The sequence below is a fragment of the Hyperolius riggenbachi genome, chromosome 3 (genome assembly GCF_040937935.1).
Source record: "Hyperolius riggenbachi isolate aHypRig1 chromosome 3, aHypRig1.pri, whole genome shotgun sequence".
NCBI lineage: Eukaryota > Metazoa > Chordata > Amphibia > Anura > Hyperoliidae > Hyperolius > Hyperolius riggenbachi.
In genome coordinates, this window is record NC_090648.1 from 245,681,990 (window position 1) to 245,701,270 (window position 19,281).

General features: G+C 41.7%; 1 protein-coding gene across 8 annotated transcripts in view; it reads right to left on the reverse strand.

Moving 5' to 3' along the window:
• The window catches only part of USP6NL (USP6 N-terminal like), a 402,543-nt gene that overhangs the window by 183,129 nt on the left and 200,133 nt on the right, over positions 1–19,281 (reverse strand). The window contains exon 15 of one of the 8 annotated variants that reach the window (XM_068276068.1): positions 12,941–12,986. The exons of the other annotated variants lie outside the window; for them this stretch is intronic. Within the exon in view, the coding sequence (XP_068132169.1) occupies positions 12,956–12,986 (31 nt within the window). The 3' untranslated portion in view covers positions 12,941–12,955. Of the gene's footprint in view, positions 1–12,940; positions 12,987–19,281 lie in introns of those variants that run through there. 8 annotated transcript variants of the gene reach the window in all.

The following is a 19,281-nucleotide window of genomic DNA, read 5'->3' on the forward strand; positions in this document are numbered from 1 at the left end:
TCAAAAACAAAACAAAAACAAATCAGTGACCAATATAGCCACCTTTCTTTGCAAGGACACTCAAAAGCCTGCCATCCATGGATTCTGTCAGTGTTTTGATCGTTTCACCATCAACATTGCGTGCAGCAGCAACCACAGCCTCCCAGACACTGTTCAGAGAGGTGTACTGTTTTCCCTCCTTGTAAATCTCACATTTTATGATGGACCACAGGTTCTCAATGGGGTTTAGATCTGGTGAACAAGGAGGCCATGTCATTAGTTTTTCATCTTTTATACCCTTTCTTGCCAGCCACGCTGTGGCGTACTTGGACGCGTGTGATGGAGCATTGTCCTGCATGAAAATCATGTTTTTCTTGAAGGATGCAAACTTCTTCCTGTACCATTGCTTGAAGAAGGTGTCTTCCAGAAACTGGCAGTAGGACTTTGAGTTGAGCTCGACTCCATCCTCAACCCGAAAAGGCCCCACAAGCTCATCTTTGATGATACCAGCCCAAACCAGTACTTCACCTCCACCTTGCTGGAGTCTGAGTCGGACTGGAGCTCTCTGCCCTTTACCAATCCAGCCACGGGCCCATCCATCTAGCCCATCAAGACTCACTCTCATTTCATCAGTCCATAAAACCTTAGAAACATCAGTCTTGAGATATTTCTTGGCCCATGTCTTGACGTATCAGCTTGTGTGTCTTGTTCAGTGGTGGTCTTCCTTCAGCCTTTCTTACCTTGGCCATGTCTCTGAGTATTGCACACCTTGTGCTTTTGGGCACTCCAGTGATGTTGCAGCTCTGAAATATGGCCAAACTGGTGGCAAGTGGCATCTTGGCAGCTGCACGCTTGACTTTTCTCGGTTCATGGGTAGTTATTTTGCGCCTTGGTTTTTCCACACACTTCTTGCGACCCTGTTGACTATTTTGAATGAAACGCTTGATTGTTCGCTGATCACGCTTCAGAAGCTTTGCAATTTTAAGAGTGCTGCATCCCTCTGCAAGATAGCTCACTATTTTTGACTTTTCTGAGCCTGTCAAGTCCTTCTTTTGACCCATTTTTCCAAAGGAAAGGAAGTTGCCTAATAATTATGCACACCTGATATAGGGTGTTGATGTCATTAGACCACACCCCTTCTCATTACAGAGATGCACATCACCTAATATGCTCAATTGGTAGTAGGCTTTCGAGCCTATACAGCTTGGAGTAAGACAACATGCATAAAGAGGATGATGTGGTCAAAATACTCATTTGCCTAAATTCTGCACTCCCTGTATAAGGTTGCTGTGTGTCGTTGTTTGTACACCTGAGGAAGGAGGAAACCCCAAAACATGTCGTGTTCTGCAACGATTTAGATAAACTAACGTTTATATACGTCAATTCAGTGCCTCCTTCGTTCCTTGTTTGTAGGTAGTTAGTATAGTTTCCCCCAGTATAGGTAGCTGCCCCAGTATAGGTAGTATAGTGGCCCCAGTATAATAGATAGTATAGTTGCCCCAGTATAGGTAGCCTGGAAGTGGAGCCGAGCCGTGGGCACAGCCACTAGTGTACGGCATTAAAGATGGAGAACTGTAACACGCATGTGTGCAGCCTTCCGATTCCTGGAATGCGGAAGGAAGAGGTAATTCTTCCCGCACCCGCTGCCGTACTATCTCGAAGGTGAGTGCGGATGGAGGGGACCTAGGTGAGGGGGGTCCAACCACCCCAACCGCTGTGCCTGTTGCCACCACTTCATGGCTGCTACCCCCTCCAGCTGTTCTCACGGCGCCGCCCCCCCAGACTTCCACTGCCTGAGGAAGACGCCTCACTTGGAGTCATGGGTAGGCCGGGCCTGATCCTGAATATTGTACATTTTACTTTATGTTGTTACAGTGTCACTTAAAGAACTTAAAGCAATGGATATAAGCAGTTCAGTTTTTTTTTATATAGGGTTGCTGTTTGATATTCAGATGTCCAAGAAAATGCAGATTTATGTAATCATGCAGAGAATAATATTAGCACAGAGGCCCACAGCAGCCTCAGCATCCATCTTGATGTTGCTGTACAATAGCAATGTACAGCAAACCTTAATGGACTACCCCACTTAGTGACTGTTATATAATATGAATTTTATCTGTCCCACATTTAATAAACCCAGATGCACTATTTTAAGGCTGAAAATGACATAATGCCAAGATTCCGGCACTCAATAGTAAATTAAATAATTATACATTCAATACACAAGACCTCGACAGTAGACCTCTAATAGCTAGTGTGACATATTCCTCAACACCATTTTTCTCTTATGGGAAGCTTGTGCAAGTTACCTATTGATGGTATATAGGCAGAGGTAACAAGCACTAATTACAAGAGGATTCCAACACTGGTCATACACAAAATTGCTTTCCACTGAAATGTGCGAGTTTCTACTTATGTGGTTTGAACACTAGCTTGCAGAAACACAAAATAAAACAGTGACAGGTTCTCTACAAAGAATAGGATAAGTAAAAAGAAAGAAAATGTACTGCTGCCAAGTTGTCAGCTATCAACTTAATGAGGGTCAGTTAAGACCTCGCTGTGTATTTTCTTAGTCAGCGGGTCTGGTTTCCCAGCGACACTTGTTAGAGGACTGTGAGTGACAGTAAGAACAAGCACAATAGGTGGTGTAACATATAGGCTAGGAAAACTGGTGTTAAGTGTTTGATGTGGAGTTTAGAAACAGGGAGGTTACAGGTGCACAAATGCTATTTTAAAAATACCATCTTGATTATTGTTGAGATACATTTTCTAAGCCCACGCATGTATTATCACTTTTGCATTGTCAGCAGATGAAATGTAAAGCATACAAACATGTTTACTATTAAAGCGAAGCTGTCATGGTAGAAACACTGGCATAGCCATTGTATTTTTCTTTACATAAGTTCCCTAGCTGTCATGTTTATCTTATCTTCACTACACAGAACAATTATGCAGGATGGAAGTGCTTCAATTGCTGTATGCCTCTTTTAGGTCAATAACTTACCAGGTATTATTAGCTCAAATTGATGGATAATGATGAGAAGCAAAGCTGAGCACATTTAAAGCCAGTCAAGGAATTCTGACAGTAAACAAACTTCTCTGTACACGAATGGATATTCAGCAAGAATAAAGCGAAACCATATATCTGTATTTAATAAATCACACCCATTAGGCAGGAACTGGAAAAGCTGTAAAATTAGAATGACGGACAATCATGAATCATCAACTTTTCATATATATATATACACAGTTTATATATATTATTTGTATAAACACTCTTAGTGCATTATTTTCAGTTCTTTTTTCAAGTTGAGCTTGGTGCATTTGCCTTCTTAAAACAGAAGGAAATCTGCAATAATTTAGCTATAAAAATAAAAAACAAGTGTCAGCGCCAAGGCAGAAGGCGACCGCAGCCGAGAAGGACAATGTCCAAAAGTCCACACAAGCAATGAATATATAAAGTCAGCGCAGGTCTATAGTAATACAGCTTTCATCATTTTTTGGTATACAGGATCTTCGAACAAAAGGGTAAAGAAGCAAGGCTTACCAGATTCCAACAACCCACATTATAAGGTTGTAAACGAGTTTGATAGGTGGTCCGCAGAACTTTCAAATGGTGTCGTTTCACCAGCGATGTTGCACACTACAGATTCCTCCGGAATATAGTAGATATCCTGAGATCGCAGAGACTCACCAAAGGGGAGTCCAGTAGGATAGTGACATGAAAGAGATGTACGGCACATCTAAGTGTAAACCGTCTTTATTACATAACAAGTAAAACAATTAAAAACCAGGATAAAGGAAAACTCACATACGGGGCCCGTGCACTGGGAACCCCGAAAAAGTAGCGCGCATAAAATGGTCAATAGAAGACCTCAAATAAAATGGTGCCGCCTGTCGCCAGGCGACACCATTTTATTTGAGGTCTTCTATTGGCCATTTTATGCGCGCTACTTTTTCGGGGTTCCCAGTGCACGGGCCCCGTATGTGAGTTTTCCTTTACCCTGGTTTTTAATTGTTTTACTTGTTATGTAATAAAGACGGTTTACACTTAGATGTGCCGTACATCTCTTTCATGTCACTATCCTACTGGACTCCCCTTTGGTGAGTCTCTGCGATCTCAGGATATCTACTATATTCCGGAGGAATCTGTAGTGTGCAACATCGCTGGTGAAACGACACCATTTGAAAGTTCTGCGGACCACCTATCAAACTCGTTTACAACCTTATAATGTGGGTTGTTGGAATCTGGTAAGCCTTGCTTCTTTACCCTTTTGTTCGAAGATCCTGTATACCAAAAAATGATGAAAGCTGTATTACTATAGACCTGCGCTGACTTTATATATTCAATAATTTAGCTATAAGTGAACATTTATGGTTACCCACAATGCACTACTACTGGATATGCAAATTATCCCTTTTCGCCCTTGGTAAGCCAAGCAAGCATCCAGTGCCGCTGGTGTATAGCAAGCCTAAAGCTTTAAATTTTACACAGCCATATCAAACCCACATGTAGACAGCCTGTTTTGGACTTTTGGTCCTCATCAGTACATGGCAGGGATTGATAAGGCTTTATGAGATAGGGCTTGGACCAGTACAACAGCTCGCAGGGTAAATGTAAACACTACATACATACGGCGCTGCTGCGCAGCAGCGCCGTAGAGGAGATCGGCGATCCCCGGCCTCTCTGATTGGCCGGGGATCGCCGGCATCTGATAGGCTGAAGCCTATCTGAGGCAGCGCAGGACGGATTTCCGTCCTGCGCAGCCCATAATGGAGAGGGGAGGGAGGGAAGGAGGCAGAGGGAGGAATAACGCTGCGGAGGGGGGCTTTGAGGAGCCCCCCTCCCCCACTAGGCACAGCAGTGCGGCGGCGATCAGACCCCCCAGCAGGACATCCCCCTAAGGGGGGAAAAGGGGGGGGGGGAAGTCTGATCGCCCTGCCTGCCTTCTGATCTGTGCTGCGGGCTGAAGAGCCCCCGCAGCACAGATCATCCAATGGACTAGAAACCCGGAAGTGGTTAAAGTACTGCGGCTACTGTGGCATGACTTATTTTATTCTACCTCCTAAGCAATGCCAGCTCACATGATTTATTAGAAAAAGGGGGAACAGAATATCCTAACACACTCCTTGCCTTTATCTGCTAAGTACCTTTGTATTAATGTTAAGGACAAGTAGCTCTTCCTCACCTCCAGTGCAAAGAAAAAGGGAATGGCAGCACTTTCAAAAACTCATACCTGAATGTTTTAATAGTATAAGATGTGCAGAGCTCCAATACTCCTGGACTAAAATACACACCAACACTCATGGCAGGCACAAAAAATGGGGGAACATAACTTCAGTGAGGGGTGAACCTATACCTGAATGAATTATCTGCCACAATATGCAGAGCTCCAATGACCACTGGACTAAAATACATACCTAGCTTCACTTCAGGCAAAGGGGGGTGTTAGCTTCAGAGATATGTGCACAAATTATGCTTACTAGACTTTCCCACGGCTGTGACGGAGCCCCTTGGGGAAGACCGAACGCCAATCTAGCAATACAAACACAACATTTCCAGTGCAGCCCCTGTAGGTTTGCATTCGCTTGCAAACCTACACGGGCAATGCACAGCCCCTCTGGACTAAATACACGCCCTGGAATTAGAACACAATTTGCATCTGCTTTGCATTCAGGGCGTGTATTTAGTCCAGAGGGGCTGTGCATTGCCCCTGTAGGTTTGCAAGCGAATGCATCCATGAGCGCGGTCACCAGTCTGTATCCAGTGCAAAGAAGGTGGTGGTATGGGAACTCCTGTAGAATATGGAACCCCCCCTTTAAAATTCACCCTTCCTTGCCCCCCTTATATCTGCCACCCCACAGGGAAATAGGTCAACAGGGTAACACTTAACCAATTTACCATGAAGGTTTAAAAAAAAAAAAAAAAAAAAAAAAAAGTTCGGGTGAAAAAATAATTTAATGAAATAAATAAGCTTTTAAAAAAAATACTTAGATCAAAACCTCTTTGTTCATCATCTGTAGGAAACCACATTATTTTGTGTGTTTCATTATAATTATCATTCTTCTGTCTTGATGTGTATACAATGGTGTGTGCATAGGAATCGGAGGTGGGGGTCAGACATGGCCAGGACTCGCATAAAATTAGCTGTGTAATTGGCATGGCTACACACATGTGACATGGAAAAATGGCAGCAAGCTTTGGACTGTTAATTACAAACTGCCCTCCTACCCAGTACAATCCTGTTCAGATTGTTGCCTTCTTCTGCATTTTTTAGTTTAGAAAGAAAAACAACCCGTGCTTTAGTCTTGCAAGAATTGTGTTCGTGAGTAAAAAAAAACAAATCAGTAAAAGAAATAGGCTTCTCCAGATATATCATAAGGCTTTTGCTACCTGTCTGCCTTTGAAGCTACACTAGATCCAAATATTCACATGTGGTGCACATTTGCCTTTTAGAGTTTACATATTTTCCTGGTTTCAGTAATAAAAAAAAACATCTTTCATACACTAACAAGAATCGGAGCTTAGGCATGGTGATTAATTTAAGTCAAATTAGGAAGAAGAAAGCCTTTGTTTGCAGTGTGCTCAATCCTAGGTATACAGCGGGTATGGGAGCTGATCTCCTGCGTCTTTTCTTACATTCTGCAGAGTTTATTGGCTTCAGAAATCCATATTTCACTATTGAAGGGTTACAGCATGCAGGAGAAAATTAACTTTCTCCCCTTTAGAAACACTGCTGGTTATTTGAAAGCATGGAGGAAAAAAAATGTTTATTGGCTGTGTCTGAAACAGCTAAAATGTTTAATTGAACCCATCACCTGAGTACAGAAGGTAGTAAACTCATAACAAGAGAAAATAAACATTTATTCACTTTTAAATGAATGTGCATGTGAAAGCATATAGCTTTTAACGCAGGTATAGATTTCTTTTAGCTGCAGCCAAGGTTTTCTGAGCACAGCAAGGTTTACAGGTGGCAGGAAAGCATGATTTCAAATTAAGTGCATAGCTTAACAAGGACATAGATGAACGCAAGGGCATACCAAAGCAAACTAATGCTGCTTCTCTCTTTTTCTTACCTTTTACAAAACCTAAATTCATAGAGTTATATGGATCTCTATCAAAACTTTTTATTTCTGGGTTACCTAAGGTGGGGATGGGCTTGCATCAGACTTTTATTCAGGTTTGCGTTTTGTTTGGGAACAGCACCGTTCATCACTTCCTGCCAAATAGGCACATCAATAGGAAGTTAGGAAAAATGTCTCTGAAGGAGCCACATACATCCACAAAGCACAGAGTAGTGTAAAATCAACTGTGAGGTTTTCGTTACAGTCTATGGGCTATATCCTATTTGGAGTTTAAAAAAACAAAACGCTTGTAGAGTGCCAGCTTCACATCAAGTGTTAGGAGCATTACTCAGGCGATTGACCTGAGCCTTGCTCCTGTATGTCAGGCAATGGGGCAATGCTGTTGTGGCGTCTTTCAGCATCATGGTACTGCTGCCTCGCTCCCTTGGGAGATGCATGCACACCCATCAGTCATTTCACGTCCGCGGCTTGAGTCACAAACTCACACGACATCGGCTGCTGCATTCCAGGCTCTCCTGGCAGTGAGTCACCATCATTGTTTACTGACCTGCCCAACCAGCTGGGACCACTGCCACCACTCTGCGGATTTCTCTTGTAATATAGCATACTGGGCATACATTTGAAATCGGCGCCGGTAGACTTGGGCGCAGGATACACCGGTATATGGCTGGTCCAGCTTCTGCACAAGTCCGGGCCGTGTTAATTACTATTCCCCCTCCAGGCCGCCATGGATAGTGGGGGAATTATATAATTTGGCTTCCAGTGATTGCTGGAGGCCGAATTATTGTGTTTTTTAAAGCAACTTTGGCTGTCTTCTGATGGCGCGACGTTCCTCACTGAGCGCCACTGTAGATGTGATTCCCATTATGGTCTATGTTAACGCCGGCTGCGCCCAAATCCAGCAGCGCTGAAAAGCACTACTCCGCATACTGGTGCCCTGGAAAGAGAATCTTCACAGCTCTAGGTGTTCCAATGAGTATCAGATGACAGATGAGCTCTGGGGTGCGACAAAGTCTACCCCTCTCCTAGAGAGCCCTTGCTCCTATCATAGACTAGGGGCTCTTCCCCACTTCCAATGCCCAGGAGGAGTTGGGGGATGGATAGGTCCTGGGGGCTTATGTCTTAATCCTGGAAAGCCCAGATGTCAATTTCCTTCCAATTAAATAGATATAGAGTGTCACTTCTTGCTTTTTTCTTTAAATCTTGATAGAAGAATTTCCTTCTAGCCATCACTCCTCGTCGCTACTACCCCCACAGCTCATAGCCTTGGCTACCACTCCCCGCCCTGCCACTGGCTGGTCCAATAAACCGACCAATGAAAAAATCCTCTGCAGGGAAAATTCTCATTGGCTGATAAACTAAACCAATGGGGAGCCGCAATGGGAGGCTCAAAGGTGCTTTGACAGGGCTCCTATAGCACCAAAGAGACGGCAAAGGGTAGCCAAGGTGCTGAGGGTGTTTGGCAGAAAAGCAGCGATGCAGAAGCAGGAAGCAATGGTATCAAATTATCGGCGGGTTGGAAAGTGCTCTGGCTGGGAGCTCTGTGGGTCTCTTTAATTAAAGGAAGCTTCTAAATATACTGGGTTACTGTGACAGAAGAAGTGCATTAGGGACTTTAGTCCTGTTCCTAGCAGGTCTAAGCCAATGCTCATGGTCTAACAGGAAGCATTTCTTCCTAGTAGCATGAAAAGGGGAATTGGAAAGGGTGTAAAGAACTTGTCTGGTAATAAAATCGCTAAAGCAAGATTTTCAACACCCTGCTGGCTGCTATGTTTAATTGGACATTATCGTTGCCTGGTTTTAGAACCCCCCAGCAGTTAAGACCCAGTCAGAACATTCTCTACACTTCCTTTCCTGGCATTGGGAAATTGAGTACAGAAAGTTTGGAGCCTTCTCCCTAATGAACCTGATATGTTCTAATGTTTAAATGAATTTCCATTTCTCTGCAATGTTCTGTTCTATTCTCTGTACCAAACCGGTAACAATGGTACTACCTGGAGTAATAAAGCCAAAATCCCCTGAAAATAAAAACACCCTGCAAAGATGGGTCTCCGAGGAAAAATTACCATCCCATGTCCCCAATTTGACTCGGATTGGTTTCAGGTCCCTCCCACAACACCCCACCGCCTGAACAACTAGAGAACGGGTATGTGAAATGTACTGTATGTGTCATGCTGGTGCAGCGAATTCGAGTGCATGTGAGCCAACGAACTAAAGCTCTTTTACTGAAATTGAACATAGTACCAGACCTTTCGTGTCACTATACTTAATTCATATGAATCTGTCTTTCAGTCTTGTAAACTTATCTAGTAGAAATTCAGAAAATAGTCCATTAGTGATCAACCATGTCACTTAAGGGTTGCAGACAGCACAAGGTTTACTATCATACGGTGACACCTTACCCAACACTCTACAGATAAAAGGATTTTGATCAAGCTAATGGCAGACTGGGCTGGGTGAATTTTCCATTGGGCTGCCTCAACATTTATAACCCCCCCATTTTCTGTACCCTGTATTGACCATGCTTTTACTCCCCCCCTCCCCCCCCCCCATATCTTACTGAATGGCTATGGTGTAGCTCTCCGCACCGTGGCAATATTTGTGTGGCGCTGCTGGGGTTGATGACAGCAGAAGATTACTATGTGGCTTGGCAGGAAGATGTAATTCTCTGCTGCAGAGACTCCACTCCCATAATCTTTTGTGGTGCTGAAGCATTTGACAAAGGCCTTCGTGCCGAAACGTTATGCTGTTTTGTGGCTATGATACCATGCAATAACTAAAATCACAAATCCAGGTGGAGATTCCGCTACCTTTATTCTTCGCAAGTAAGTTTGCACCCATTTTGGGATTGGAGTGCTGCTGGTTGACTCTGTGGTTACTGAAATTGTTTTGTGTGGTTTGAGCAGCGAACCTCTATTTCTACTTTCTCAGCAGAGTCTACCCATCACTACCTGTCAGTCAGAAGAATCTACCAGTCACCATAATTTGCCTGCCTACCAGTACAACCTTATAATCTACCAATTGCTACCTGCTTACCCCTTGAAACTACCTAATATCTGCCTGTCACTGGTGGCCCTTCATTGTCATTCATATCTGCACCTAAATGAGACCCAAGGCAAACCTTGGGGAAAAAGAAACGACATTCGCTGAAAAACAGGTAGACCTCTGGAAGCTGTAGAGGTTTCCAGTGTAGTCCCCGCTGCTGTGACCCTCCGGAACATTCAGGCTGTGCTGCACCAATGAGCTTCACCCGTGCAGCAGCAAGAAGCCGCTGGTGCACAAGAGGCACCAGTCTATTGCACAGGTCTGACTATACTCGTGCAGTATGACCACGCTCATAACTGAAGAGGGGTGCAACCCCAATCTTCATTCCAACAAAAACTTATTGAAATTCTTTGGAGGGTCTGCACTTGGCAACGGGGGACAGGAAGACAACATGAAAACCCTCTATAGTATGTCTTTTTTAACCTGAGGATCACCTTAAGTACACTTTAACTTATATTTTCTTTATTGTTGCAGGTCATTGGTATTGCTAATACGGCACATAATTGGAATTAGCCTGTTTTGCATTCTTAGTAAATTACTATGTATTGTCAATGTTTTTTTCTGTTTACATTTTTACAATTATACGTTTTGGTCTGTGATGCTGTGGAATGATGAGCAGTGATGCTTGCAGGCCAGTAACGTATGGGTAAAAGGAGCGATGCAGTGCCTACATCATGCAATGTAGGTTCATGTACTTTAGTATTATGCACCACAAATCTAAACCTACCTTGGTGCACAGAGTTGTCCCAAATATTAAAGAATCCTAGCATTGTCACCATTAATCTTTTAGAGGCCAATGCCTGCACAGGGAAATCAATACCTCTATTCTATGTTAATCAGTAGATTTAGAAATATTAGATTTCCCAGTATTACTAGCATAATAGGTGTGGTGCTAGTAATAGTTTTGAGAGAGGGTGTGGGGATCAATCAAATGCATTGTCTGGGGTACCAGATAAGTCAGAAATAACTTGGGGGAGAGGATCAGCAGGCAGGGCCTTTGTACATTTGCATCTGCAAACCCAGCGCTGGAATATGTAATACCAACACCACCGTTGCACTTACCTGCTGATGTTAAGAGGTGGCTGCCGAGGAGCACAGGAGAAGGGACTATTTTTGTTCTTTGTAATGAGAGCACTCGGTACAAAAAAACAAAAAAAAAAAAACACAGGAGGTCCATTGGGTGACACCATACTCTGACTTACCTATGTCGCCAATGCACTGCATGCTACACTCTACCTTCCTGACACTTCCGCCTTCAGTGACGGAGTTGCCGCATTCCGCACGCGTAGATATGCAGCAACGCGTATTTTTGTACGTGTTGCAGTCCGCAACAGCGCTAATTGCAGTAGGGAATGCGTCCAATAATACGCATGGCGGCCGGCCGACTGGTGAGTCATCAAAAACAAAACTAAGTGACAGCGGGGGACCGGAGGATTCAAGAGCAGCTCCAAGGGCACAGAACTGCTGCAGGGGGCTGGTAATAGCCCCAGGTAAGTGAAACTCTTTACCCCCCCCACCCCCCCCCCCCCGCCGTTCATTTAAGGTTCCCTTTAAGTGAGAGGTATATGGAGGCTGCCATATTTATTTCCCTCTTAACCAATACCAGTTGCCTGGCAACCCTGCTGATCTCTTCGGCTTAAGTAGTATCTGAATCACACCAGAAACAAGCATGCAGATAATCTTGTCAAATCTGACAACAATGTCAAACACCTGATCTACTGCATGCTTGTTCCGGGTCTATGGCTACAAGTTTTAAAGACAGAGGATCGGCAGGATACAGTTATTGCTTAAAAGGCAATAAATATGACAGCCTCCATATACCTCTCACTTCAGTTGTACTTTAAGCATCCACTAAGCTTAAGTTTTCTTTAAGAATCCAAGCACTTAATTGAAATGATTTGTGATGTAGTAAGGGGACTGTGCCTGAGCATATCCTTCCTAAGCGGTAATTTCCAGGGATCCTTGAAGCTACAGAATGGCTAGGGCAGGGCTGTCCAACACCACTCCTTAAGGGCCATATCTATGCCAGTGTTGTGAATGAACAGCAAAATTGAGAAAGGTGTTCTACTTTCCTGATTCATTCCCATCAATGCTGATCTGCGCCAAAATGCGTGAGGACCTCAAAGACTGGATTTAGAAAGCACTGGGCTAGGGGAAGGTTGGAGACTCATGACCCTGATGAGTTCTATCTACATGATTCAATGCCTCCTCTCCTCCCAGTGCCATGCTCTGCATCCAGTATAAGCAGCATCGGATGTATAGGGAAGAAAGCAAATCATTTGAGGAGCAAACTGATTTGGTTTGGATAAATTGCTGTATATTAAGTGGGTAAGATACACCTCTCCCACCCGGCACAGATCATAGTAAGGTTTTCTAAAAAATAAATGAATTGGTGGTTGTGTGATCAAAGATATAAACAAGAATCCACAGCAAGAAAGATGCAATCACACAACTTCATTTACTAGTAAGGTGAACTGTGATCCAATTTGACCTATCACCATACATGCAAATGAAAAAAATTATCCATCCCAGGTCTTCTGAAATACTTTATTGCATTCCCACTAGGAATATCAGGGATCACTAGGGGTACCTTAGTAAATCAGGCCCATAGGAGTAATGATAGCTTGTGGTTTAGCAATTATTAGGAAAAAGTACCAGTATTTCCTTTATTACAGGACCAAATTGCATTAACGGTGTGTTTACATCTGTACTTAGATACATCCAGGTAATTTTGGAAGTTTGTTCTTCATTCCAGTACGTTCTAAGATCAGGCTGACGTAAATGTTGCAATATCCACCAGCACTATATGAAAGCTCACTGACTCGGTTCCCAAACTACCCATGATTTATACATTTACCACAAGAGAGCCGTAAAAGCTGGAATTTGAGAATAAAACAGAAAAATGAAGGGGTTTATATTAAAATAAAAAAATACACATTTTCCAAATAACAGACTCAGTCTTTAAGTAATTAATGTTGATTTTTTAACATGTTAAAAATACAGTCACATTAGAAAGAACAGTTAAAAACTGTAGCAGATGACATATGAAAATATTGTGTATATGTTAAACCTTCAATCTACAATTTATATCATCGCTGATACATAAATTAGAGTCGTGTTAACGCTCAGCACAGTATATTGTACAGCTTGATTAGGAATCACAGGTCTGCAGTTAGGAGATGTAGACTGTTATGTTCACATTTTATGTACATATAAAGCATGTAGTTCTACATTACTTAGAACAAGCTATCAACAGAAAAAAAACCAGTAAATTATTACAAAATGAAATTTATCATGTTTCAATGTAGTGTTCATCTAATTGTTCAACACGTTCAGTGTTAAGAGCACAATTAAAAACCACCAACCATATATTAAATCTCATCTTGCAGGCATTACCAATATAGAACTCATTAGATCCTTCTGTAAAAAATAAATTTGTACCTTAAAAACTTATAATATACAATGTTCTTCGTCCAACAAGAAGCATAAAACCAGATTTCTGACGGATCTGATATTGTAAGACAGGGCAGTGAAATGGTAAACTATTTAAATAACTTTATGTTTACCGTTTTTGTTGGACCTATAAAGACATTCAAAGAATCCACTGTATCGAATGAAGAAATCATCAGGCACTAATATAGTGGCTAATGAATTTTCATTAACACATAAGGGACAGCTCCATGAAATCCAAACAACAAAATTAGATCAGTGAAGTGTGGTCTGGTGTTAGCGGTGGAGCAGAAACAAAGAAATCAAACCAAAACAAACGTTGGGTTGGTCATTGAACGTTTTACCTGAATCAATATTTGTTGGTTTGAAGTCTGCACTTCTGAAATTAGTTTAGGAACTGTATAACAATAGCACTCAAAATTCATAGATTCATTTTTTTTATCACTGTATTCCACAAGTTATCAATTAAAAGAATCATGAATAGGTCCCAAAGTGACCCAACTACCACACCAGGAGGTAATCAGACTGCCTTATATACCTGACTGAAAACATCAGAGACAATTGAAAACCCCATTTTTTTGGAGGCTTGGAACTTTACAGACAATGGAAGGAGCAGTTTCAGGAATTTGCTTTTCACACAACTAGAAAAGCAATGCACAACATCTCGGGAGATTTGACTGATTAAATGTCCAGTCCAATTAAATTTCATGGACTTCTCAACTATTGTAAGCACTTTCATACATACGATACCCATGCCTTGAAAAATGGCCTTGCTCCTGGCATTAATCACCCCCGGCCCGATGGCCTGAATGAATGTAACTGTATAGGGCAAGTAATAAATACTATTTACAAAACTGATTCTTCTGCAGCCCTGATTTATGGTATTACGTTTGTCAGAAAGGTGCTTAGGCAACATATGATGCTTAATACTTAATAAAGTAACAAATACACATATTCATTAGTGTGCTGTGTTTCTCCTGCAAAGCAAGACGGTACAGAGCTACTTTGGTTTGTGGTCCTGTCTTGATAAAGCTGAAATGACGAGTTAGACTTTCTTTTTTCTTCTAGAACAGTTAAAAGGATAAAAAGGACAAGAGCAAGAAAGAGAAATCAACGAAAAAAATGTGTCAATCAGCAATAGCTTAAAACCCACTTAAACTGGCACTTGGAAATAAAGCAGACAATTCAAATTGATTTGCCTTCTCTTAACTATTAGTGTCATTTCAGCATACAATACACGGGTTCATAAAAGGTGTGATGGAGTAATGATAAAACAGTAGACATTAAGCCATTAAAAGCCAAGGCACATAGTTAAAGACATGCTGCTGGAGGAGAGTGCATGATTACTGGAGACAGAGAAAGATTCAACTCAAAGCATGGATGAAATAATGAATGAAGAGAAACAGCACTTTCTGTGTAATGGTTTGCACTGAAAGAGCAATTGCAAAGTGTTATGTTCTTAGAGAAGATGTACGAAAATACAGAAAGAGGAAAACAGTGTAATTATAGGATATATTGCTAAAACACACACTTATGAGGTCAACTCAATAGAGATCATGTAAACATCTCAACTACATGGAAATGTTAAAAAATGCACTAGGCCAGTCATCTGATGAGAAGCTTGAACCACACACAATGATAAATATAATAGATTGATGAAGTGGAATAGAGGTATCTGTCAAAGAAGGCACCGCACACAGCATTTTAGCATGGCTGCAGAGACTTTAAGGGGGCATTTCTGCATGCCAATAAAAACTCAGACTCTCTTTTGTATTTTCTCCAGGACTAGGTTTGCCTTGCTCCCAAAATTGCCTTTCTTCCATATAAAACTATTACATACCAAATACCAACTTTCCAATTCTGGTATTCGGTGTCAAGCTCCATGTCCTTGCATTACTTAACTGCTATCTGTTTGAAAAGTCTGCATTGCATCTCAATAGTTCATTGTCATTTTCAGCACAAGCAGACACTAAAAGCTCAAAATTTAAACCCATTACTTGAAAGCCTTGTTATATGTAAACAAGCCAGGAGAAACATGCTCAATCTACAACCAGCTGGGAAAGCTGTGATTTTAATTTGGATGCTCTGACCTTACTGCATTAGCTTTTGATTTTGCATGGGATGCACTCAACACCTACATTTCACAGCTGGTAAAGCACTTTTAAAATCAATACTGCTAAAGTGCATAGTGTCAAATGGATACAATGAAGAATTTTCTAGTGTGAATGGGGTGGACTTTCTGGAAGACATACCATTAAATGTAACATAACTTGGACAAGACCTATAGCAGCTGCTGCTAAAACTGTTAGAACTGACCAAGGTTTCCTAGCAATTAAAGGAGTCTGCAAAAATGTTTTCTTATAAACTGCAGACATGCTGAAAAATGCTCCTCCTTATTTACAACAGTATAACAAAGTGTTCTTGTAAATCTAAAGCCTCATCTACACGGGTAGATGAGGCTGCGATCCGGCGGCTCGATTAGCCGCCGGATCGCCTCTTCCGCGTGCCCGCCGTGTCCCCACGTGCGCCGCATTCGATTCCCCGCTCGTGCCCGCTCGTCCCCGCTGGCGCCGCTTATCTTCCGCTCGATTCCCTGCCATTGTCCCCTCGCGGGGAGTGAGCAGGGAATCGGCGGTGCGGAGATCCGTCCTGTCGGATCTTATCAATCGAGCCGCATCAGCGGCTCGATTGATAAGGAGCATCGCGGCCGCATCTACTCGTGTAGATGCGGCTTAATGCTGGGAATACACATACCATTTTCTGTTAGATTTGCTGTTAGATTTACCTGCCAGATAGATAAATTCCAACATGTTGGAAATTATCTAACCATCTATCTGCCTAGCAATTAGGCATTGTTCTACTCAGCAGGAGTTAACCAGAGGACAATGCACCAGAGATAATGACCAGTCTCTACAGAAACATCTAACTATGCATTCTAACAGAAAATTTAACAGAAAAATCTAAAGGTGGCAATACACTTATTGATTTGCAGCAGATTCGACCATAAAATAGATTTCTGTCAGATGCCTGTCAAGACGAATCTGACAGGAATCTATCTGATGTGTGCCACACACTAGGAACAGATTTCCAATAGAATTCAGAATTAAATCTATTGGAAATCTATCTAAATGCATTATTGGACCATTAGAACCAATGCAACTACCAGCAGCAGATGGACCTAGATCTTCTATCCTGTCAGATAGATCAAACTGATCGAAATCGGCCACAGATTGATCGAATTTAAAGAATCTATTTCTGATCGATCGACCGATTCTATAGAATCGATCGATGGCTGAAATTGACCAGTGTATAGGCCCCTTTACAGAAGAATCTAACAGAAAATTGTATGGTGTATTCCCAGCATAAGACACTAGTATTTATTGATTTTTCTAAACGTATTAAAAATTGAACTGCAATCTTGTTTCCTTTCTATTAAATGCAATCTGGTCTATTCACTGCTTAATGTAACTAATGCCAAAGACCAGTAAAAAATAAAAGTTAATTGGGAGATACCATGGTTAAAAAAATATTAGAAATTCCTAACATGTAATTTAGTATTTTTCTCATAATTCTTCACCATCATCTTACATAACACACATTTCATATTGTCATATATTATTGAACAAATGGTATTAAAAAAAATAATTAAAAAAAAAGTTGTTGGAAAAGTGGTTAATAGCCACAGCCAATAAATCTAATTTAAATGTACTTTTTGAGGTCATGCTGCAATGGATTAAAAAAACATGCTACAGATCTTTACAAAAGAAATCTACACCTACTTATAGACAGTGGGTAATGCTCTCAAAATAATATTTCATGATCATTTGGGATAAACTGTGATCAGTGTACAAACATGGATTCCCAGCCCTCTCCCTAACAGCATGAAGTGTTGTATTGAAAGGAGATAGACAATATGCAGGAGGATACAGTCTTGGCCAAAAATACTGGCACCCTTGCATTTATTCAACTATGTTTAGTTGAATAACAAATGCTTTGTTTTTGGTTGTCTGTGTGTACCACAGTGAGCATGCAGAAAAGAAAGAAGGACAAACAGTTGTCTGAGGATTTGAGAACCAAAATTATGGAAATACATGGATAATCCCAAGGCTACAAGTCCATTTCCAGATGTCTTAATGTCTGTGTTCACAACATTGTAAAGAAGTTTACAGCCCTTGGCACTGTGGATTAAAGTAAAAGATTGATGGTGGATAAAGGACCTCAATGAACTTCTAAAATTCAAGGTGACCTGCAAGGTACAACCATGTCAACTCACAGTATCCCTGAATGAAAAGTAACACTATACCAGGAAAGTTAGGAGGACTCCACTTGTGACATAGAAACATAACAAAGAAGGGTTGGAGTTTGCTAAAACTTGCCTGTGGAAGCTACAATCCTTCTCGGTAGTGTACTGGTTAAGGGCTCAGCCTCTGACACAGGAGATCAGGGTTTGAATCGATTCAGTACGCCAGCACCTATTTGGTAAGGAGAATTTAGGCAAGATTCCCCAACACTGCTACTGCCTAATGAGCATGCCCAAGTAACTGCGCTCATGCGCTTTGAATCCACCAGGACAAAAAGCACAATATACATGTTCTATGTCTTTCTGGAATAATGTCCGCTGGACAGATGAGGTTAAAAGAAAAAAAAAAGTTATGTAACACACCTCATTTGACTGTCTACAGAAAATAAAAAGAAGCGGTCAAAGAAAACACAGGCCCTACAGTCAAACTGTTTTGGGGTTGAGTTGCTCCTTCTGGCATTGGTACTCGTGAAGTGCGTGCGTGGTATTATGAAAGCTGAACACTACCAAAACATTCTGGAGCACAACATAGGGTCTAGTGTCAAGAAGCTGGATTTCAGCTGGAGGTCATGGATCTTAAAGCAGGGCAATGACCCAAAACATACTTAAAAAAGCACCCATAAATGGTTTAAGACAAAGCAATGTAAAGTTCTAAAGTGACTAGCAAGGAGTCCAGATCTAAATCCCCTACAGCACCTGTGGAGATGTCTAAAATCAGCAGTTGGGAGAAAGAACCCTTCAAATCTGAGAGACTTGGAGCAACTGGCAAAGGAAGAATGGTCCAAAATGCAAGATTCAATGATCATTACAGAATGTGATTAAGATCAGTTGCTTCTTCTTGTTTCTACTTGGTGTACTACCAAGTATTAAGTTGAGGATGTCAATTTTGCCCAGGATATTTTGTTCCAGATTTTTTTCTATGCTTTCTTTGTGTGCTTCCAGTGCTAACAAAAATATAAACATGACCATACCAAAGCACACAATTTCTTGGAGAAAAAGATGCGTTTTCTGACAAATGCCAATGTGACTATCTTTTGACCATGATTGTATATCATAATTGCAACTAGCTAAGAATTGTCCACCTCAGCATACTGTAAAGTGTTACACCAAAGGGTTAAGAAAAATTTTGAGCAAAAAGAATCTATGGTGTGTAACTGCAGCCAGTCTGCGTAAGAGAAGAGCTCCCTCTACGTATCTCTCCGCAGTCGAGACTGGCTGAAGTTACGGAACCTGGTTCTGGAGCTGGAGAAGGCAGAGGATGGCGGCGTGGGAGCGATCTGTGTGTATGGGGCTGCAGGAAGCCCCAGGTATGTATAAAACTTTTATGTTCTATGGTCTCTGGTTTCCTTTAACCACCCTGGCGTTCTATTAAATGCGCCAGGGTATTTTTTGAATTTTTTTTTAAAATCATGTAGCTAGCC